We start from the raw sequence: 25,016 nt of genomic DNA, 5'->3' as shown, positions 1-25,016 counted from the left end.
TTAATTCGATTCAAAATATCAAACCCTTTAAACCCCTAAGTCATATAAAGTCCCACGTCGTGGGGTGAGAATACCCATTCTTGGATGAGCGTCAAAGTCCTTTGAAATTGCTCTATTCAATTTTTTCTCAAACATATGAATGTAACAGTGATTACCGTTTTTTAACGAAATGGAAAACGAAAAATGGTCTTCCCGGAAACATAAAACAAAAAAACAAAAAAGCTTTTATCCGACTTTACTCTCTGTCTCTTCACGAACTCACTGCTCGATTTTCTTCTTGAGTTTCGATGAAGCAGATTAAGTGGTACTTTCTCCGATTCTTCTATGAGATGGAGACGTAGAGTAGATAGTTTTGGGGGTTTCTCTTTTAATCTTCTTTTGTTGTTAGTTGGGGTTTTGAGACTGTTTCTTTCGAGATTTGAAGAAGGGATTTTGTGTTTGTGTTGTAGGGATTCGTCGATTGAAGGAAAGCTTGAGTTTTTGATACAGTGGATTGCAAACAGATTCAATTTTGTGTTTGTTTCTTTGAATCAATAAAATCTAACCCTTTTTCTTTTTTTATTTTATTTTGCAGGTACGATTTTTGTCCAAGATAAGTTACGGAGAAACCCTAATAGCCATTCAAGGTGATTTTACACTTATTCTAATTACTGATATATCATAAACCATATCTTTTAACTTTCAAAATCATGTGTGCTGATTCCGTTTCTCATGGTTTTCTTTTGCAAATGGAAAATCCCCAAATGTAATTCTGCTACACTAATTCAGTATTGGGTTTTCTTCAATATTTTGATTCAATTTCGTGTTTGTTTCTTTGAATCAATAAACCCTAACCCTTTTTTTAAATTTTTTTTTTTTTTTGCAGGTACGATTTTTGTCCAAGATAAGTTACGGAGAAACCCATTCAAGGTGATTTTACTCTTATTCTAATTACTGATATATCATAAACCCATATCTTTTAACTTTCAAATCATGTGTCCTGATTCCGTTTCTCATGGTTTTCTTTTGCAAATGGAAAATTCCCAAATGTATTCTGCTACATTAATTCAGTATTGGGTTTTCTTCAATATTTTGATTTTTCTTAGAAACATTTATTTATCAGATTGATTATAGAGTGTGCAAACTCAATGTATACTGTGTTTCTTCTCTTTCAGTAATTTTTTATTTGTTCACTACTTTTGTTTCATTAGCTCTCTGTGTTATTGATTCTTACAAATTTATTTTGCTTAGGGTTTTTGGTTCATATTATTGATTGATAGTATGAACTACTATCAAGTGTTTTTCTCTTTTTAGGTTAGTTACTTATCTTCTTTCATTTTTATTTTGATGTGGTACAGATTACAGAGAGGGTTGTTACTATGCTAATATATGAACTACTTTGAGTACGTGCCCACTGTGACATTTTGGTTATTTTTGATGCAGCCATATTATGGAATGCGAATGAGTATTACAGCCAATATTCTTTTATGATATCTTATATCTTCCAAGACTGATGGAGCATTAATGCACCATATATATCTGGACCTTATCATAAGCATGCATATTTTCTGATATTCTGATATTGATGGGGTAACCTTGCAGATCTATAAATCTCAACGAAATGTCATACCTTCTATATTGGTAAAAAACTACACACTTGATTGCATTTTCTTTAAGGTTCCTTTCTTTTTCTTTGCAGGCTTAAATCTAGGTCCTTGACTTTGTGTGCAGACCTGTGTATAGTATTCGTAAGTACCACAAGGACATGAAAAATCTGGAAGAAATTGATAAGAGGTACAAAGATCTGTCAAGAAGAAAAGTTGAAAAGAGGTACAAAGATCAGTTATAGTTGTTTACAAGATAGGTTATCACAAATTCTATGCATAGTTAACATAATTTCGTTATGTATATCCAATGTTTACTTTAGTTTTCACAGTTTCTGAATCGGCTTTTCATTGATTTATTGATGTACCAGCTTCGATCATTCACACCTATGCATGGTCTGTTGTTTGCAGGGTTCCAAATTTTTTGGAACTGGAAACTCAGAAGGAAAAAGAACCACTATAGGAAAATTAAGCCTAAAAATGTCTATGAATGAATTAGGGTTTGCTGAAGATGGGTAAATTGAAGGATCGGGTGATGATAATGAAATTCAAGGGTTTGTGGTCGTTGTTGGGTGGATGAATTGATTTCTAAAATTGGGTTTGTATCGATGAAATTGGGTATGTGCTGTTCTGATTGAATTTTTGTGGTTGTTTACAGGATTTGAGCTGGAAATGTATGGATAGCAACATGGACTGGACTGGTGGTTTTGATCGAGCTTTTGGTGGAGTATTGCAATGAGAAGTTGAACTATGTATGTGTTTGATGAATGATATAGAAATGGGTTGTGAATGAATGTAAAATTGCAGACAAGGAGATATAATGGAAATCAAGCTTACCTTATGTGTTGGAAATCAAGCTTACCTTATGTGTTTGATGTATGTGTTGGAAATCAAGCTTACCTTAATTCAAAAATGTCGATACTCACTCCAGTAAATTGTACCTCATGCGGAAGATTGGAGGCTAAGATGTTTGGATTTACAAGTAGACACTGGAGGGTTTTCCTATATCAAGTGTGTTTACGATTAATGTTGGTACGAGAATAAAACTGTTAATAAATCATTTTAGCTCTCAGTTCTTTTATCAAGCGTGTGTATGCAATTGGCAGGCAGGTACTCACTGGGCTTCACAAAAGGGACAAAGCTCTCTACAATGCATACAAGACCGAATGCCAAAAGTGGTACGGAAAGCTTGAGACATTTGAGAAAAGGTGTAAGACTAAGTTTGGAGCGGGAGAATAGAAGAGCAGCATATGTAAATGTGGTTTTAAAGACCAAGTTTAGTAAGTTGGATAGCCAAACAGTCTTGCGGATTAAAAAATAAGGTGGTTCTAAGGGTAAGCTCCATTATTTCTCTATTGCTAAATGTTAATGGCATTGCATTTGCTTCTGGAAGCATGTGGATGTGGGTTTCTTAACTTTTTTCATATTTTATAGATGACGTGTTTACTTGCAGAACGTGCACACCAAATGTCGGCATCAGGTTGGGCTTATGTTTTCTTTTCATATTCTCACTAAAAAATGTTGATCATATATGTAGGTTGCAGGAAGCATTGGTGGTCATTTTAATCGTCTTGAGTAGTAATACCGTGGAGATATTTGCTTTTGTTGAGTATAAAGTACCTAGAAACTGTTGTATTATGGTTACATTAAATTTACCCATGTGCGAGAAATCCTTCAATTTTAATAGCCATTGTTGTTTTTCCATTTTTTCGAGTTGAAGAAAATGTAGGTTTAGAGTGGTTGATAAACAACAAAAAAAAAAAACAGCCAAATGCAAAACACAATATAATTGATTACATAATAAGATAAAAACACATAAGAACATAAGCTAAAAATAAGAGCTCCTGACATCAAACTAAACTGAGAAATCAGTGGTATGCTATTGAGAAATTTTATGTTGTTTTGATGAATATGCAAAAAGTTTATCCATCATATCCCTTTTATGTCTCTTTTGGCATTCAGTCTTCCATGGGTAAGTCAGCACCAAATGGTTGGCGGTAGCTTTGATTTTTTTTTAAGGATCATAGGATCGATATTCAAAAACAAAAACTGATCAAGCGTTTTGGTTTTTATAATTTTGAACTATGTATAATTGTTATCTCCCTTCTTTTGTATCAGTTTGCTTTTTATTTAAAATGGTACTGCAAATTGAATGGAAGAGTGGCTTGAAGTTGGTTTTTCCAGGCATATGGTGACATCTTTGGTGCTACGCTCCGCTTGACCTTGGCTACTGTGTCGTTAGGAGAACTCTTTCGGTCATGAAAATTAATCTAATTGCAGCTGAAACACTAAATTTAATATGAAACATTTCAGGTTAGCAGTAAACAATCTTGCTAGCCAGTGCTAAATTATTTTGGAACTTATCTCCTGCAGTAGCTTGCTATTATTGCCATTGTGTAAGATTTCTTCCCTGATATATTTTTTTCGCTCATTTGATAGGCTAACTGCAATCACTTATTTTTAAATGTTCACCCAAAAAGATCCAATACGTATTCAGTAATTTCTTTCTTAACCATATTATTCTCTCTGATAAGGTTAGAGCTTTCATACCTTTACATAATTTGCTCGGCTATATGATGGTTTTGGATGGAATAACTTAGAAGTTGAATGTAAGACTTCACTTTTAGAAACCAATATTACCTACGGATGTTACCTAATCTAAAAAAATAGTGAATTTGATTAATGATGTTGTGTATAATGCACTTTGTAAACATTCATATTCCTTCTCAAAAAGAATAAAGCTTTTATTTATCTGATGTGGCTTATTGTGATTTGGTCCGTTAAATTTGAGGTTACCCAAATCTCTTGAAGGATTTACAATGTGGTTTTGTTTTCATGACTACAGAAAATGGCAGAATTTGATGATGCACATGATGCAAAACCTCTAAAATTGGGTGGAGGAAGCATTAAATTTAACAATGTACATTTTAAGATTATTACTCAGTATACTTAATATCACGTACGTATTAGGTGCTTGCTTGCATACACATCTTTTCTTTGTTGTGACTTTTTCACTTAAAGCGTACCTTCCCCATGCCATGTACCTTTCTCGGTTACTCTTCACAATGCCTTTCACTGGTACTTGATGAAATCTTTGTTTTAACCTTTAAACATAGGCGGTTCGCGTGCAACTGAACTGCTTTTTTTGTGGCTCTTATCGTCTCTTCAGTTGGCTTAAACTATTAGGAGTTATCATATTGTCTCTTGATGATCTATGGAGGACATACCTTTGGACGAGTTTGCTCAATTTTTTTCTGTTGCCAGGAATCTAAGTTTGTTGTAATCGGTATGAAAAGTTTTCTTCTATTATTAACTGAATCACTCTTTGATTGTTTGTAGATTTTGTAATTGCAGGTTGTGGGATGGGTATATCCACCTTTCTGAAAGTAGAGATCCAAATCTGCACATGTAAATAAAGATTTGGTATTGGTGAGTTATTGTTATGGCTTGACATTGTAATTAAATCGCCTTTGAACTTGCACGATAATGACGATATCTTGCTCGACATAACTTCAAAAGCCAAAGGAGGATTAAGAAAGGTTATCCTAAAAATATCCTGTAAGAATCACAGATGACTTCAAAAGCGTCATACAGGGCAATTTTTTCATATAAAAGGTACTTGGGATTTAACCATCTAATAATTATCCTTTACTTCTAATACTACTATAATGCATACTTAGCAGCAACAGTTTTATAGTTAAATTAATTAGACATGTGAAATCTAAATTGGATACTATATATATAAATGGTTATACCAGATTCTTTTTTTTTTTGAAAGGTAACAACGATGTGAATCATTGTGATGCGTTGTTAGATAGTAATTCCTTGCTATCTTAGCTCAACTGGTAGAGCACATGGCTTTCAGCCATATATAGGTGTGGGTTCGAATCCCACAGATGGCATTTTAGTTTAGTCTTTGAGCAAGGGCTGCTGCAGATATTAAGGCAAACTCTGTATACATTTAAACTTATGTTTCGGTCAATGCTATATACTATAAGAGTTTGCAGGCTCGGGCAAATCTGTGCGCATTAATCTAAACTTAAGATTTGGGTGCATATTCCTATGTTGCTGTCGGTGTTCGTGGATAAAAACAATGACGACATGCCTACCTTAGCTAGAATATTTCAGCAAGGTGGCTCACGATGATTTGGAAAAATCAGTATTTTGTTCAACTATTTACAGTTTATGTATGGTTATTTGTAGTTTATATTGATTAGTAGCGCTTAGATGGACATCATCAGTTGTGTGATTACTTAATTAGGCCTCAAACCTTACTTCCGTATGTTAAATGCCAAGTTTTGGCTTTCAGTAGGGGTGGTATATAGTGGTGGTATATATATAGGTGTGGTATGTATTGATAGCCCTCTCTATTAGCAGTCTCTTACGGGATATGAGACGAGTCTTTAAATTTGGATTCTGGAAGCCTGTGAATATTTTGTTAGCAGGGAGAATTTGGAGAATTTTTTTCAAAGCTCAAATTAATAAATCACATTTTGTAAAGAATTACACAAATCTTTACAGCATTTTCTCAAATTAGTTGTTGTTACAACTACTACGCCGCTACTTTGAAAGGAACTACTTAGTAACATGCACCCAAAAGATCCAGCTGATAGTTTACGATGGATTCAATTGCCGGCTTTTCTTTCAATAAATAAAAAATGCATCAGAACGGGTGAGGCGGAGCCAAGCCACATCCAACCAAAAATCCTAAGCGACGGGTTGAGGCGGAGCCGAGTCATACCAAATCAAAAAAACTAAGTTACGGGGAAAGGCGGAACCGAACCATCCCAAATTAAAAATGGGGCATGGCGAAACCCCACGACACCAAGTCAAAAATGCACGATGGGGCGGCGAAGCCACGTCACACCAAACCAAGAAATATGGTTAGAATGATATTCATATGTTCTTCTCAAATCAAATCAAATCGGGACGGGCGAGGCGAGGCGAAGCCGAAGCCGAGCTTTACCAAATCAAAAATATGGTTAAAAGAAAAAGATGCCCGATACATAGCAGACATGGACCAAATGATGGTGTATGGTTTAGGGGTCTGTCCGGTGCGTAGCAAGGGCACAAAATCTAGTTTTCTCGTAATATTCTAACGAAGATTTAAAAATTGTAAAATATGGTGCTCAGTAGAAATGAGTCTTCCAATCGCTATATGGTGGTGAATTTGTGCCAATTGGCCGTGAGGGAGTAAATATATATGGATCAAGTGACCACCTCATGCATCAGGTACTCCCAAGGCCCATGACAATGCTACTCACTGCCTGTTTGTTTGGAACGATTTTTTGGGGACCGGCCTTTTTTTTGGGGGTATTGTTTTATAAGACCATCTACCCTACAATGATAAGGGATGTCCTAACCCTAATTCTGCGTAGTGAGTTTACTAATTTTCCCTTAACATAATTAACATTAACCCTAACACTAAAACCTACCTAATCGAGAAACCTAATCTAAAACATTAACCCTACCTTAAATCGGCCGCAAAAACTGTTTTCTCCTCTTCTTCTTCATTTCAAACTCGTCTTCATCGATTTATAAAATTTTCATCGTCGATTAATCAATCAAGTATATAATGGTTCGTCGAAAGCAAACCAAAAGACTCCCAGGAACAGGTCCACCCTTAGGACATCTAGCTAATCCAGTATATGAAATTGAGGAAGAACTTGAACCGGAAGGTGAACAATTGATTCGGCGTAACAGTCTCAAGAATAACCATGAGTCTGCCATGTGACCAATCCACATGTATTTCCCGACAAACCCATTACTTTTAATTTGATTTTCATCGGTTCAATTGAATAGAAATCATCAAAATAGGGTTCATATGGAAGTTACAGTGCTGAGTTCGGTTAGAACGCTTTTTTTTCCTTAGTTTCTTAACCTAACTCCTGATATGAAGAACACGAAGAACAGTTCGGTTCTATAGGATTTAAAACTAGGTTACCGAACTGTGAGTTCGGTTGTTTCGCAAAAAATGTTGAAACTGCCATGTAACCGAACTCTACCCTTATTATCTATTTTTTTTTTCCATGTAACCGGACTGTTATATTTTTCCCAGTATGTTGAGTACCCATATAACCGAACTTCTTTTACTATGTTCGGTTGTTTCGCATAAATTTGAAAAACTGGAATGTAACCGAAGTCTACCCTCAATACAAAAAAAAACCAAATTTTCCATGTAACCGAACTTTACTACTTTTCCCACTATGTTGAGTTCTCTTGTAACCGAACTCTGCACAATATGTTCGGTGTTTCGCAAAAAACCTTAACAAACCGAACTATTTCCTAACTACACATATATGTGGAGTTCGGTATGTTCGCAAAAACACTGGACAAACCGAACTCCACCCTGGAACACAATTTATTTTTTTATAATTGGCCTATTTTTCGTGAGTTTTTCCTACTAACCAAACCTTACGCTGAGCCAATTGAACACTCTTGAAGTCAATCATTTATCGGTTAAGCTAATATCTTTTGTTTTCTTGATTAGTCGGAAAGGAAAAAAATCAAACCAACCTTCACTGGAAGATCTGAGAACTCCCACGCCTAGAGGCAAAGTACACCTTGGTTTCAATAAGCGTGGAACCAAAAATGCTAAGTATGGAGGTGGTTCATTACCAGGTGTTGTCATCCAAGATGATGTCAATAGAGATAATGTTGACAATGTAATCATTCAAGTTAATGAAGATATTATGGAAGAGATGGGCAATCAAGAACATAATCAAGGTAGAGTATAGGAACCAACTGAAAAAGAAGGAGGAAATGAGGATGACAATGATGACGATGAAGAAGATAGGGAAGATGGAGATAAGGATGGAGATAATGATGAATCAGAGGATGACTTGGACGAAGAGGAAGACGAAGAGGAATAGGAACAAGTAGAAATAGTGGGAAAGAGACCTAGAAAGACGCCTAAAAATCCTTGTGCTAGATATTCATACATTCTGGATGACAATTTGTGTTTGCCGGCAAAGAATCCAACTTATGGTACTCCAAGAGATGGAGGGGCGGTATTGATGGGCTACAAAAACTCATGGGATGCCAATATCTTTGCGACAAAGGTATGGTTCAATCTTAACCATCAAGAATTCTCAGTCAGTTTATTATATTTTGACATATATTGTTCTTTTCTATATATATTAGTATATAATATATGATGTTGTTTTTGTAGGATCATAATAATGTTGTTCGTGTTTTGAAATGTCAAAAGAAAAAGATATGGAGTATAGATAATGAGTGTGATGAGGTCTGCTTGGCGGTATTTTATTGTGTGCTATGGAACGGGATACAACATGCGCACCAAAAATTTGATGCTGTCACTGTTACTGCATTTTCCGAGAGGGCTTATCCAGAGACGGATACCTTTCATCTACCTTTTGGTGAGATGGCAATAACTCTGAATGATTGTTTTAGAATCACAACCCTACCAATTACAGGAACAAGTGTTCGAGATGGCTACGATCCCCTCGATGAGTTATGAACTTCTTGAAAAGCTAGTCAAAAAGTGTCTAGGATGGAGCGATAAAAAGGCATAATGTGAGTTTAAACGAGCTAACAAAGAGCCTAAGGAAGGTGATGAGTATAATGAGTTTGAGGAAGACCGCACGTACAAGAAGAAGTTGAAAAAGATCAAGCTTAAAACCTTGTATGATGAGTTTTCAGGGACGAAAGATTTGGTTGCTCAAGGAAAGTTGGTGATGACAGAGGAGAAGATTAAGCACCATATGACTGCTTATTTGTTATATCAACTAGGAATCATTTTCTTCCGGGACAGTTCAGGTCATGTGGTAAATGCTCATTACCTCCAGCTATCGGACCCCCTGAATGAGGTGAACAACTACTGTTGGGGCGTTGCGGTTCTTTCATTCGTTCAAGCGGAACTCAGAAAATCTTCGAGGCTCAAGAGTCTATATTTTGTAGGCTTACACACCCTTGTTCAGGTACCCCGTTAAATTATTATTTGTGTGTTTCAATATATAAGTGAATGAATGTGTATTGTTACTAATCATATTGTGAATGTATTATTTGTTGCTTCTTATCATAGGTTTGGGTGTACGACCACTTCCCTAAACTGAAATTGTCTCATGCTCACACTCCTTGGCCTTATGGGAAGCCTACAACGGGTAAATATGAATTTTTGAACTCACAAGAAAAGGGTAAGGAGAAAAAGGTGTTGGAGTTTAGGGAGACATTGGATAAGTTAACAGTGGAAGATGTGGTTTTCCACCTTTACACCATTGCATCAGATGAAGACGAGGAGGATGTTGAGATAATTGATTTTTCACCTGTTGCGGATTATAATGGACTGTTGTTTCATCCTGGAGGTTGTACAATGTATAATCCTCGAAGAGTATTGAGACAATTTTCTTGTGTCCAAAGTGTCCCACAAGTGGAAGACTTCAACTTCAAGGTGAAGAAGCAGGGAACTAAGAACACCGAGAAGAATTTCTCCCCCAAATACGATCCTGCTCCATCAGTGGGCCACTGGAGGAACTTTGGGAATTATCTTGTTCCAGTCGAAGAGTTGCAAGATTCGTTTGATGAGCCAAATGTCGTTGATGAGGGATATATGGAATGGTATGAACATTTTTCTCATGCTCGTGTAATAAACAGTGTCCAACAAGCCCGTGCTGATAAAGGAAAAGCGAAGGAAATGGAGAAGGAGGCTCAGAAACTTATGAAGCATACCCCTATGTGTGGTGATGAGGCCTTGCGCCTGAGGAATTCGACGGTAAGATATTTACTCTTATTTTTGTTTTTCAAAATGTTATAAAGTATTGAAAAATAATAGTTAATTATGTTTTTGATTGACAAAAGGTAAAGGCAAGTGCTAAATTGTTGAAGAAAATGATGGCAAAAATCCGTAGTGGAGAGCCGATGGACACTCGACAACAAACAGACCTCTACAACCAATGGACTAATGTTTTTAATCCCAACCTTGTCGATACAATCCATGTTGATCCAAGCCAGACCATGTCGTTGAAGAGGAGTCGCCGACAAGGGGAAGGTTCAAGTCGGATGGTTGAACAACAAAGCAGTGGAGATGCCACTCCTAGTGACGATAGACGACCTCAAGCTCCTAAACGCAAGACTAGAAAAGTTTCTCGTAGTGGTCGTGGTAAATGAGCGATTGCAACAATTAGTACTTTGGTTTCTTATGTTTGGAAGACTTTTTTATTGCGGATTTGGTAGTTTGTTTCCTTATGTTTGGAAGACTTTTGTTTTGCGGATTTGGTAGTTTGTTTTCTTATATTTGTTTCCAACATTTAGTAATGTGGATTAGTAAATGAATTTCATAATTATTTGACTATTTGACTTATATGTATTTCATTAAATTCAAAATTTTAAGAAATAATTAGGTAGTTCGGTTCGTAGACTAAATATCGTAAACAACCGAACTTGATGGTCCACAAGTTCGGTTTGTTCGCAGATTTTGCAATATAACCGAACTGTGGAACAACAAAATTTCAAAAGATACAGTGCAATGTTCGGTTAGTAGACTAAATATCATAAACAACCGAACTTGATGGTCCACAAGTTCGGTTTGTTCGCAGATTTTGCAATATAACCGAACTCTCCAACAACAAAATTTCAAAAGATACGATGCAATGTTCGGTTACCTGCAAAATAATACCAGGTAACCTAACTGTGGAGCTCAAAAACCAGTGAAAATTTTCCTAAGTTCGGTTACCTGCCATTTTATACCAGATAACCGAATAATACACTGTAACTTTTGATTTTTTTTTTGGGATGAGTTCGGTTACCTTGATTTGACGGAACCAACCGAACTTGAGGACAACCAAGTTCGGTTATATGCAACCGAATCCCGGAGTTCAGTTTTGTCGATGCATTTCTTATGAAACCGAACTCTGTATTTTGAAATTTGAATGACACAAATTTCAAAATAACGGCTATTTATATAGCCGTTATACACCTCAGTAGTATAAATATGTGTCTCATAGTTAACAATTTGTCTCAAAATATTCTAGAAATGGCAGCTACTACTCCTAAATTTACTCTAGATGAAGATCTTTCTCTTTGCAGAAACTACATACTATACTATCCAAAGAGGGGCGAAGAACGAAGAATGAATGAGATTATGAGTCAAAGTTATTGGGGGAAAATTCATGAGAAATTCTGCTCCGACACAACAAACCCTCATAACCGTGATCATATAGCTTTGTTCATTCGATTTCAAAAGATTAAAGATAGAGTTGTGGAATTTATAGCTTTATTTCGTATTGTAAGGAGGTATCGACTTAGGGGTGAAACATACGAGGAAATCATTTTAACATCAAAAAATGAATGGCGACGATGGAAAAGAAAGGATTTCAAATATGAAGATCACTTCTGCATCCTTAAAAACTTTTTCATAACACGTTTTGGATTTAAGTGTTATGTTCGGTTATGTAATTTTATTTCGGCATTTCCTTGTAATTTTCATTTCTTAATCGAACTTCTGTCATGTAATAGTTCGCTATTATATTGCAATTTCATTTCTTAACCGAATTTCTATAAAATGCATTGCGAAAAACAACAAAATTGTAGGATCAGAATCTCGCAATGACAATGTTTCAGCGAAATTATCAACGACACAGCACAACAGCGTCGCAGAACAATTTCAGAAATGATACAATAAACGACGTCAGCTAGGATCACGAGAAAGATGTGATAGTCCTGCGAAAATTAGAGAGCTTGCGAAATTAACATTTGTAAGGTTGCGAGAATGTCGCAGACCATACTCGAAAGTAAAGGACAGATTAGCTGTCATCCACTATGTATTTCCCTATAAATAGTTGTTCAAGTTGTAAAGAAAGAGAGATCTATTTTTTTGAGTAAGAAACAAGTAAATAGGAGAGAGAAAGTCTAGAGCAGAATTTATTCTTGATTTCTTTATCTTTTCTTGTAAGAATATTCAAAGATTGATCAATAAAATTAAGAGTGTAAACTAAAAATGAGTTGATTAATAATGAAATTATATGAGGGGTGCAGTGTAGGATTTCCTGCAACTACATAATGACGCTAGAAACAGGGAGGTATTGAAGATTATTCTAGAAAAAGCTGAAAATTAATATTGAGATTTGTGAAAATTTAGAGTGATTGATTAAGAATTTTTCATAATTTCTTGCAATATTGTTAACATTGAAGAAATGGCTAGAAGAAGAAATACATCCGAACAACCGACTACTGTTAGAAGAAGCAAGAGAATTGCTGGGAGAGAAAGAAGTGAAATGGGAGAATCTACTAGAATGAGAAGTAATAGAGAAAATCAAATTCAAACACCAATTCAACAAACACTAGTTCAAGGGAGGAATACAGATTATGACAGGATGAGTATACACACTTGGCAATCAAATTCGGCAGAAGAAGTAGAAGAAGAACAACAAAACAGAAACCATAGACAGGAAGAGAGAAATCAAGATGTAGATGAAGGAATAATTCATGGAGATGAGAAAATTGGAGCATTATAAACATTGAGACGAAGAATACATGAAGAAAGAAGAGCTGAGGCAGAAGAACGTGCAAATCTAACAAGGCAAAATCACGAATTAAGGATGGAGAATATAAGACTACAGAATAGAAGATCGAGAAGTATTACAAAATCATATTCAAGATCGACTAGAAGAGAAATGAGGCGAAACTCACCCACAATCAATGCTGGAAACAATACTCAAGAAGAAATATCAAATCCTAATGAAGAATATCGCGAAAATAGAGAATAGAGAAAGAGCTGATGATCGTTACGTTCCACAAAATGAAACTTTTGATGATGGGCAAAATGGTGGAAATCAAGAGAACGGACAACGTCAGGGACGAAATGACCAAGATGGCGAAGGAAATCGAGAGGAAGGAAGAAGAATTTTACATGAAAGAGAAACTCAAAGAAATTAACAGACAACTGAAGAATAAATTGAAAGACATTATGCTGAACAAGCACGTTTAATCTGCGAACATGAAAGATTGAGAGTGGAAATGGAAGAACAAGAGCTTCAGGAGACAATTCTCCAGAACAATCATGACAATCGAGAAATAAGGCGTACACAAAACCGGAATAACGGTAATCTCAATGAGGAGTATGATAGAGTAAAGAGGATGGCTGAAAGACAGCGAATGGAATTGATAAGAAATGAACAAAATCATGGAGGGGAAAATGAAAGGCATCATCATATGCGAATTTAAGATAGAGATGAAGAAGAGAATCGCAGAATAAGACGAGATGAGGATAATGAAGAAGAAATGCAAAATTTCGCGAGAGAAGATAGACATGAACGCAGAAGAACAGAGGCGAAATTAAAAAGACCAATGGATCAAGATTCAGGTGTAAATAAACAAATCTTGAAAGAATTAGAAGAAATGAGAGGAATACTAAATAATAAAGGAGAAGTAGGCAGAAGAAAATTGGATGAAACAATAGAAGAAGCTGCGAAAACTCCATTTACAAGGGAAGTACAATTAGGAGGAATACCACCGAAATGCAATTTGCCCGTATTAACCAACATTTTTGATGGAACAACTTGTGCAATTCAACACATTAAAGCCTATGTGAGGTGCATGTTACAATGGGAAAATCATGATGCCGTATTGTGCAAATATTTCGCATCCAGCTCAACATGAGAGGCGTTAAAATGGTTTGAAGGTCTACCAAAGAACACAATAACATCCTTCAATCATTTGCAGACTACATTTTTGGGGGCATATATAAGTAATAATTCCTCGCGACCTGGTATAGAAGATGTGTTTGGATTAAAACAAAGGATTGGCGAAAGTTTGAAGCACCTGACTAAAAGATGGAGAACCATGTGTAGCGAAATGGCTGGTCGTGTAGATGAGATATATCTTATATTATCATTTATCAATGCTATGTTTGCAACAAACCTATTGTATGTCCAAATTTTCAGAGTCAAGAATACGATTACAATGACTGAATTGCGAGAACTTCAAGAAGAATACATTGCTCTAGAGGAAAGGAAAAATGAAATGGAATCATATCCAGTTGCGAACACCAGCTCAAAAATAGCGAATGCAAGCTTATTACCCAAGCTAATAAACACAGTAGCGAATACTTCGCAAGTACAACAAGAGAAGGTGACGAGTAACAATCAACAGAAACTGGTGGATATGGGAAGCCGAGATCAAAAAGAGTATGAAAGAGAAAGAAATTTCTACAATCGTGGTGGAAATAACAAGATTCAAAGACTCGATCAACCACAAGAAACTTATGGAGGTCAAAGACAAAACTATAATAGAGGACAAGGAGGTCACAAGGTAGTATGGGAAGAAATCAAGATGCCACCTCTAAATGCAAGTGTGGATAAGATATGGGAAGCTATAATCTTGATGGAGAAATACCAACACCATGGAACATGGGAACGGAACCACCTCCAAACCACAGAAGCATGAGTTTTGTTCTTATCATCATTTTCATGGACATACAACAAATGATTGCAGAAATGTAAAAAGAATTATTTTGAGAATGATAGATCAAGGAAAACTAAACGACTTTCTGGTAGGGCATCCACAATCTCAACCACTGCCACCACCACCAGAGCATCACAAAGTGAATACGATGAAAAAGAAGGAAACATTCTTCATAGAAGTTGGTGCAAAAGCAAAAAATCTATTCTGTCACTCTATCGTACATTCATATAAGACAATTGAAGATTTTCATGATAATGTTTTGAGTAGAGTGTTCGCAAGAGATAATGATGGAAGAGAAATTATGAATATTGCGAAAATCTCGCCTAGAGGAATGGCAGAAACAGATCATTTCTTTTACCGCAGAAGAAATTCCCGAAGGAGAAGAGGTGCATGACAATCCATTGGTAGTAAAATTAGAAATTAATCCAAAACCGAAAGAAGATGAGGATGATGAAGCTGAAGATTCATGGGCAAATTAATAGAATTCTAATCGATACTGGAAGCTCTGTGAACATCTTATTTTATCATACTTATAAAACCATGGGTGGAAGAGATGATGATCTCCATCAACATATAAGATATATGGTTTTAATGGTACTGCTAACAAGCCTAAAGGGGAGGTTACTATGCGAATTCCATTGAAGGGAATATCTTCCGAAATCTTATTTGTGTCGTTGATGTAGAATCACCCTACAATGCGTTAATTGGTCGACCTTGGCTACATGGGATTCTAGGTGTAGCTTCAACTTTCCACCAGTGCATCAAATTCCCTCACCCCAGTGGTGTAGGAATCATAAAGGGAGATTGGGTTGAAGGAAAGAGGTGTTACGAAACTGAGATAGAATCTTGCGAAGGAAGAGCAAACAAGAAGGAAAACTGGCGACACAAAATCAAAGATACACAAAGAAGTGAGAGGTTGATGGTGGATGCAATCGAAAGGAAAGAGAAGAGATGTTGCGAAACTAATGCTAGCTCAGAATAAAAATGATGAACATACCACTACCAAGGAAGCAGTAGCAGAAAATAATAAAAAGCAGAGGATGACAAAGGTAATAAAAACAAGAAATGTATGAATGATTAAGTTGTTGCGATACTCTCGCAATAAGTAAAATTCTCAAAAATACATTTGATTGAATGGCAAAATTGAGATTGCGAAATTCAGATACAATATGATGATTTGCGAGACTCTCGCAGAGATAATGAATTTTACAGAAGACAATCAGAGAAAAATGACAAAAAGAAAGGGGAACCTTTATGGCGTACACCCTAGTTCGCGAATCAATTTCGCAAGAGGCAAATGTAAGACCTAAAGTACGTCATATAAGGGGGTACCTGTTGCATGGCTCAGGGAAAGGCTACACCGCCACCGGAACCTGAGTCATGGAGATTTGGGGTCAATAAAGCCCATCCGGGAGAGGCACCTTGGATTCTCAGCTTAAGCATATGACTTAGGTTGGGCGACTAAGGTAATAAGGACTCTCCCAAGGAGTGCAGATCTGATCAAGGCGCCGAGGTACACGGTTGAGTCAAGAGTGCCAGGGACGTTTGAAGCGTACTTTCCATTCTTGACAAGTCTTGGCTTATACTGCACTCGGCCTGAAGAAAACCCCTTAGGGTGCAGTCTCGTAACCATAAGCCCTATAGGTAAAAGGGATAAGAGGCTGCGAAAACAACTGGTTGTTGTTAAGACTGGATGGGAGGAGCTAACCTTGTATGGTAGAAGTACGCCTCCTTGAAGGGGCAACCAGGGGGGAGATAAGGGCGGCACCCTCCATTAGGGAGCTGATAAGTGTCTTAAGACGCAAATGTCATGAGGCTTTTTATTCGCAAGGATATTAAGGCTTGTCATATTTGTGCAACAATCCTGAAGAGGCAATAATACAAAAGAAAAGGATAAGACGAGATCAATGGGTTTTCGCATGAAAGTGCGAAGACGTCCTGCGATTTCGTCGCAAGACGGCAATGTCATGGGGCTTCATTTTCGCAAGAATATTTAGGCCTGTCATATTGTCGCAACATTCCTGAAGAGGCCATAATACAAAAGAAAAAGTTAAGGCAAGATCAATGGGTTTTTGCATGAAAGTGCAAGGACGTCCTGCGATTTTGTCGCAATGACAAGAGGTGGCATAATAAGACCTTTAATTAGGAAGGCAAAATAAGACCACAAGGAATGAGATTTGAAAAGAAATCAAAATTCACTTCGCATAAGATTGCGAAGTTATACATAATTAACGCGAAATTGAGATAAAATAAGAAATTTTTTATGAAATCTCTCATTTGGATTCAAATAACAGAGGCAAGTATGGGAATGTATGAAATTAGAAAATGTTATTTGTCTCCATATGATAGATTTACTCAAAGATTCAAGAATTAATGATTATATTGATTAACTGTATTGCAAAGAAGAATTGTTTTAATGAATGCAGGTCAAAATGAAAGAAACACAAATATACAGAAAGAAGAAATAAATGTACAAGTATTACAAAGAATCAAAGAAAAAATAAAGACTACTTCTTAGTTGATCCTTCATTATCTTCATCAGACTTGTTCCCTTCTTCGTCTGCGTCAGAATCTTCATCACCATCAGAACCTTCCATCACTATCAGATTCTTCATCGTCAGCTTCGCTATCAGAGATAATCAAACTGGGAGTATTCTGTGGGATTCTTCCAAGAGACAAGGATAATCAGAATGTGGGATATTATGATCGTCACAAACCATTTGGATAGTTTGATTGCGAAAATGCATAGCATCATTCTTAAAATTCGCAACAGTGATCTTGATTTGATTCTTTAATCTAGAATACTTGTCGTTGCGAGAAGAAAGATTCTTTGCGAGTTCCTCCTTTTCAGCTTCGAGTTCTTCAATCTTTTCACGATATCTATTTTCAGAATCTGCGAGCAAAAACAATCAATTATTAACTTGATGAAAATTCATAAGAAGCAAAAGATTAGTAAAGAAGAGCAGTTAGTAACCTTCTCTGTCAGAAATCATATCTCTAATCAAGGCTGTATGCTCAACTTGGAGACTAACATTTACACCTAAATCTTTTCTAGCATCATCTAAGATTTTCGCAGCCCAAACAAATTCATCCTCACTACTTATAAGAAGACGAGAACGAATTTGATTTTCCCTTTCGCAGAGTTCGATGTTCTTGCGGTTAGCTTCATCTCGTTCAAGTTGAACTTCAAGAAGAGCCTCTTGGAATTTCGCCAAAGCCTTGGCACCTTGATCAGAGATGCGATCCTTATCATCTATGAGACCGCTAATTTTGGTTCTTAACTCATTGGTTTTCTCTTTAGAATCAAGAAGGAGACGCTTAAATCGGTTGGCTAAGCCTAAACTAGATCTATGGTCAATTTCTAAGAGGCGAAATTTAGATCTAAGCTCATTTAGAGAAAGAGATGAAATTCTATCATTTGAGAACTATTTAAGGAATTGTTAAGACGCTCAAGAAGGGTATCATTATCCAAGGCATTAGGAAATGAACGAAGAAGGGTAGCTTCATCAGAAAGACCATAAATGTCTGCAAAAAGGATCATTTAAATAAGATAAAACAACAGGATGAATGAATGAAGGGAAAAGAGAAAAGTAACATACCGTAAAGCTGATTATTACTTGCTGAAGACTAGAGATTTTGTTCTTATACGAAGAAGAATCAATTTCTAATTGTCTATTTTTCTCGCGAAGACCTTTAACTTCAGCTTCCAATTCTTCATTCTTTGTGCGAAATTGAAGATTCTTCTTTTCAAGATTTTCGCGTCTTCTCTCTAGATCTGAGGCAACAGCAAAAGAAGCTTTTCCAGCCTGCGAGAAAATATAAAAAATATTAATATAGAAAGAAATTTTGAGTTAACAATGAAGAAGTAAAAGGATAAAAGTATACCAGACTATTGAGAGAATGCAAGAAGTCGGGAGTCACTGATCTAGAAACTCCACGAAGAGAGCTATCACCATCCAGTAAAGGGACATCGCAAAGGGTAGCGAGAGCTTTGCAGGTATTTGCGAATTGGCTATCTCCCATTCCTTGTAGAGAATCAAAAAGAGGCCAGAGAGCTTAGCCATAGAAGATTCAGGTGGAGAATCTTCACTTGGCAAGATCATCATTGTCCTCATCACCTTGTCACTTTCGGAATTTTCGTGAGGAGGAATATTTGAAGGAGAAGAAGAACTTTCCTTTTCTTTGAGGAGGACCAGTTGATTTTTCCTGCGAAGAGCACCTTTACCTTTATCACCAGTCTTCGCAACATCGGCAGATTCTTCTACTTCAGCAATAATCTTCACACACAGATAGAAATAAGAAATGGAAGCAACATATACTGTTTAAAATATAGAGAGAAAATTTAAAATCATAAGAGAAAATTTCTTACCTCATCTGTGTATGAGCGAAGAGCTAACAGAGTACTAGCTTTCCCAGTCCTGTTATAACTATCTTTCAGTTTTTGGATCTGCGGAATGTCGCAAGAGTTAGCGAACAAAATAAAAATCAATAAAGAAATATAAAGTGAGTTAAATGGAAGAAACATACCTCTTTCTCCTTCTCGGGCCAAGAGAAAACCCAAGGTTGATAAGCAGCGAGATTCGCAGGAAGAACATTTGACCCAGCAATGTAGGGTCCTTTTAGCATTAAAGGAAAAACACACCATTTATCATCTTTGGATTGGCGAGGAGTTGTGTTTTACCAGAATGCCAGTCAATATCTTGCATGAGAATTTTGGCTTCATCAATGTTATCTTTCCTTTTTAAGCGAATACCCCAGCGAGTATTCTCTTTCTTCATGGAGATAAGTTCATAGTTCTCAAAGAAACTCGCTACTGTGTATTTCTCAGCAATTATCTCTAGGTTTGCGAATTTAGGATCCCTAAGTTCTTTGGAGTACAGAGATCCTTTACCAGCACCACGGTTAGCGAACTCTAGCATCAGACGGATGCAGTCCCCACTCAGTTGGAAGATAGCTCGCGAAAATCCCGAGTGAGCGAGAATTTCATAGAATAAAGGAAGATCTGGGTATAAAGAGGAATAGGGAGACCTGCGAGAATCTGACCTAGCGAAATTATGATTGATTGATCATCACAATACTGATCAGAGAAAAGTTTGACAGAAAGAATTGATTTGGCATTTTCACCAGGAATGGTAGAGAGTGTGAAACCTTTATCAGCAAGATCTTTTTGGACATCTTTTAAATTCTTCTCATGTCTATGACCACTTGGAGACATATTTGAATATAGAGTATGGGAATGAATAAAAAGTAAGAGGATTGAAGGGGAAAAAATTACAGCAGCAGAACTTGCAGAAGAATAACAGAGTTGCAGATATGAGAGAATAAAAATAGAAGAGAAAGTAAAAAGAAAAGTGGAAAGAAGAGTAAGAAGTGTATATAAAGGAGATTTTTTTTACTCGAAGAAATAAACACCATTAAGACGAAAATACGTGAGCGTTTGAAAAGCAGCGGTTACATAAGACGTTTTAAGAAACAAATGGAAGAAAGAATACGTGTGATAAATGCAGAATATGAAGAGATGAACAACTGCGGCATTTCTCATATCATTCTCTACTGTGCAGAGAAGATATGAGAAGAGGCAAGATGTAGGATCAGAATCTCGCAATAACAATGTTTCAGCGAAATTATCAACGACACAGCACAACAGCGTCGCAGAACAATTTCAGAAATGATACAATAAACGACGTCAGCTAGGATCACAAGAAAGATGTGATAGTCCTGCGAAAATTAGAGATCTTGCGAAATTAACATTTGTAAGGTTGCGAGAATGTCGCAGACCATACCCGAAAGTAAACGTTAGATTAGCTGTCATCCACTATGTATTTCCCTATAAATAGTCGTTCAAGTTGTAAAGAAAGAGAGATCTATTTTTTTGAGTAAGAAACAAGTAAATATGAGAGAGAAAGTCTAGAGAGAAGTTATTCTTGATTTCTTTATCCTTTCTTGTAAGAATATTCAAAGATTGATCAATAAAATTAAGAGTGTAAACCTAAAAATGAGTTGATTAATAATGAAATTATATGAGGGGTGTAGTGTAGGATTTCCTGCAACTACAAAAATATGAGCAAATAACACAAAAACAAGACCAAATACCAAAAAAAAACACAATCTTTCATTCTTATGTTGATGTTCAAAGCATACATAAGAACAAATATAAAAAAACACAATCTTTAATTCTTATGATGATGTTCAAAGCATACATATTCTATCCAAGGGTACATTTAATCATCCCCAAGGGAAATTGAACCTTCGTGTATAATTTTGTTCGATTCCTCCAAAGCTTTCCACATCTCCATGTTATGTTCATACATAATGTACCAACCCAACATTGTGTCGGGGTTAAATCCATCCCAATAAGAGCACCCGCATATCGGAGGCAATGGATAATTATCTTCTAACCGGAGGCCTATAAAATGGTTGTTTTTAACGAGCGCAATCACCACTCTCCTACTTCTAAGTTGCTCGACACATATGGTTGTTTTGGGAGTATATGTGAAACTAGCACCTTTTGAGAAATAGTGAACCACGCAATTGAATGCGTCAGCGATTAAGTGCCCACATATCGGCATGGCCATCCAATGATCCCTTGTGATTGGATTATCCCCGTGGAGACGTATTTGATACCTAACAAATTGCATATTGAGACTACCATCGCCATCGGACAACATTGTCTTGTAAAATTCCGGTTTCTCCTTTAGCTTCATCAACAACCTTTGACGGACATAAGTGATTTGATTATCATCATATAGATTGGCACCTTGAGTGAAAGGCCCTAGTTGTTGTACAACTACATGGAAACCGCAATTACCATCCGGAGGGACGTCATGGGTGGATATGACGTAATATCTAATGTAAGGAGGTAGATCTTCCAAGTACCTTTTATCATCAAGAGGTGGTGTATCAATTGGAGCCTTTAGCTTCACGTCTCGTTGACTTCGTTGGCTCGGTTCCGACGGATTAGGTTGAGAGTATAATATTGGTCCTTTTTTCTCCATATCCCGTTCACTTGACTCGCCCTTTTCAATAATATTCCTTCCCCTTTTCTTAGAATCTTCTTGGTACTTCTCCGCGGTATACTCATGCCCCGAAGTATCTCTAGTAAAAGGGGTAATTTCACTTTTCCTTTTAGCCAACACCTTTGTATATTCTCTAACTTGTTTTTTTGTTTCTTTGGTTCTTGGAATACCTTTTCCCTTGCCTTTATTCAGTTCTTGCACATTCTCCGAAGTGTGCGGAAAAACGATTGGCCGCATGTCATCCCAAAAGATTTTCCTTTCGATTTTATTCATGTTCCGGTACATTTCGATAACGATTCTTCCCATTTCATTGTCACCAAACTCTTCTCCGACATCTCCCTTTGGAGGAGAGACAAAACTTAATTGTTTCGAATGTGGATCCATATCGCTTAAAGGTATTATGCCATGTTCATACTTAGCTATCATGTGGCGAAAAGGGAGTCCCATAGACTTCATCATGTTGCAAAATGCAAACACACACCTCATCCGGCTTGGTTCCCCATATGTCGATCAAATTCACCTCAACCATTAACCTCTTAATGCAAGCATGTGAAACATTATATTGGAGTCCCTTGAATAACCGTAGGTCCGCCATTTTCTTGATGTTACCACCTTTGTCTACAATATTTTTGTACTTCATGATGCGTCTTTTTTGGAAATTCTCTTTAATTCTCTCAATATCGCGGTTGAAGTAACTCTCCATTGCGTTAAACACAACCACAAAATTATCGACACATCCAAAGAGATTTTTCTTCAACCGGTGGTGAGCCGATTCTACCAAACTTGTCGCTTGATTCTTAAAGTGTTTATAGTTGTTGGTAAAAGCATAAACGAAACGCTCTTCGTGCGGTTCCAACCATTGCTCCACCACATACGTTATTATATCCTCCGGATATTTGGGGCTAGACCAATGTTCTCTAAATTCGGCAAGATTTATATAATACTCTTCTTCGGTGAGAGACCAAGTCAATGCATCCCATTCCCCGGAGAAGGCAACCCATTTAGCGTGATTTATGGTGTGTTGTTTATCGAATGCCTCTTTTGCATCCGCTTTTTCATCTTCCGGTAGCTTACTAATCTCTTCCAATCCTTTCCTCTTAGGTGGACAAAGTTGAGGCTTGCACCTATTCATCACATTGCACCATATATGAAATGCACAAAGCATATTATGTGCCAATGGGAAGACTTTCTCTATTGCGTTCATCAATGCTACTTCATTGTCCATCACGATAACCCCGGGGATATCATCATCTCGGTAGATCACCTTCACTTGTTGTAGCGCCCAAGTGTAACTTGGTTCTTGCTCGTCCTTTAGAAAACAAAAAGCAACAGTAAACGGTGACTTCGTCGACGTACGACCAACAATGTTCAACAATGGCATCTTGTATTTGTTTGTCTTGTAAGTGCAATCCATTATAAGAACTTCATGGAATGATTGATCCAATTGAACACTCTTCGGATGAGCAATGAAGAGATGAGTAATTTCTTCTTCCGGACCTACCTTCTTTTGAACCGCGTATCCTTTCTCTTGAGCCAAAAAAAAAAACAATTGTTGCATTACTTATTTATCCTTTCATTCATTCCTTTTAATTGTCTCAATTGCATTGTAAATGGTGGACAAAGATGATACGTTATCCGGGTTATCTTCCTTTAATAAGCGAAGCATAACGGTAGGTGGAATACTCATTTTCCTATACTTAACAATTTTTCCATTTCTTGAGGAGTGAGCCTTGCGGCCATTGCATGTCCTTCAAGATCTTCCGGGCGAGGGTGGTTATGACAACCTACCACCTTATCCATATCTAGAAACCATTTCTTCGTTAATTTGCTCTTGCTAAATACTAACTTGAACGGGCATTTAATTTTCTTTGAGCATGTTGTGTTCTTCCTCGTCGTCTTTCCTTTATACTCATAATCCTTCCTCTTGTGACTAACATCGGGATCTCCACTTCTCTCACAAACCATTTCAAAACGAGTTTGGATTTCTTTTCCATTCAAAATTAAGACGCACTTGACTCTCTTAGCATGTTCTCTAGCCCAATTCTTCGCATCAATAGATAAGTCAAATACCAACTCATTAGCATAGTGATGAGATGTATCTTCGAACAACATACCAAACGGAGAAGGTTGATCATGCATTGGTATAGGTTGGCATTCCATCTACAAGAAATGTAACAACACAATTGGAATTACATTAGAGTTCGGTTAGTTATAAATTTTATCGCGAAAACCGAACTCAGGGTTCGGTTCCTAAAGCAAATTTGACATGTAACCGAACAAATAAAAAAAACGTTCGGTTACTTCCTATTTTATCTAGGTAACCTCGGTTACTTCCTATTTTATCTAGGTAACCGAATAAAACACTGTAACTTTTGATTTTTTTTTTTGCTTAGTTCGGTTGTTTATGCTGTTGTTTCGAGTTTGCGAAACAACCAAACTTAATACATTTAGTATACTATTATATTATGTCAAGTTCGGTTATCTAGTTCGTAAACATGAAGTTTGCGAAACAACCGAACTGTGTACACTAATTTAACTCTTATTTCTATGTAAGTTCGGTTAGTTATTGGTTAATTGGTTGCGAACCAACCGAACTTTGTACACTAAGTTAGATCTAATTTTTAAGTAAAGTTCGGTTTGTTAATTTTTTACGAACCAACCGAACATAACGCTAGTAATCCCAGAAACTTCCATTAACGGTGAGTTCGGTAACCTGCGTGTTTGGACCAAGTAACCGAACTGCACTTTCAGCCGAGTTCGGTTACCTTTTCTTCACATGATGAAACCGAACTACATATTCAGTAGAGTTCGGTTACATGTTCTTCACAGAAGGTAACCGAACCATCCCAAATCCAGTTGAAAATTTTAGATTTTTAGGAAAGTTTTGACCAATTCAACATACATTATCCAAGTTTGGAGCATACCTGGACACCCAAATACTCTTCCTCCGGTTGTGGTTGATAAAATCCATCATATTCATCTTGAGATTGAGTTTGGG

General features: G+C 36.7%; 1 protein-coding gene across 6 annotated transcripts; it reads left to right on the top strand.

Annotated features, from left to right (window-relative positions):
• The first annotated feature begins 233 nt into the window (after positions 1-233).
• Positions 234-3,422, top strand: LOC113277629. Of its 6 annotated transcripts, none has more exons than XR_003325024.1 (7): positions 476-626; positions 866-909; positions 1,338-1,382; positions 1,582-1,620; positions 1,711-1,809; positions 1,995-2,137; positions 2,242-3,422. XR_003325024.1 is itself a non-coding variant. In XM_026526675.1 (4 exons), exons 1-4 carry the CDS (start codon positions 325-327, stop codon positions 2,044-2,046), a joined length of 333 nt encoding a protein of 110 aa, XP_026382460.1. In that variant the 5' UTR covers positions 234-324; the 3' UTR covers positions 2,047-3,422. The 6 variants fall into 6 exon arrangements, 1 of the variants encoding a protein (XP_026382460.1); XR_003325025.1 differs by having other exon boundaries at positions 1,995-2,615; positions 2,690-3,422; XR_003325023.1 differs by having other exon boundaries at positions 1,995-3,422.
• Positions 3,423-25,016: the final 21,594 nt, after the last annotated feature.

Source organism: Papaver somniferum, chromosome 5 (genome assembly GCF_003573695.1).
Source record: "Papaver somniferum cultivar HN1 chromosome 5, ASM357369v1, whole genome shotgun sequence".
Lineage (NCBI taxonomy): Eukaryota > Viridiplantae > Streptophyta > Magnoliopsida > Ranunculales > Papaveraceae > Papaver > Papaver somniferum.
The sequence above is the reverse complement of the archived record's forward strand: the minus strand, read 5'-3'. Positions and strand labels throughout refer to the sequence as shown.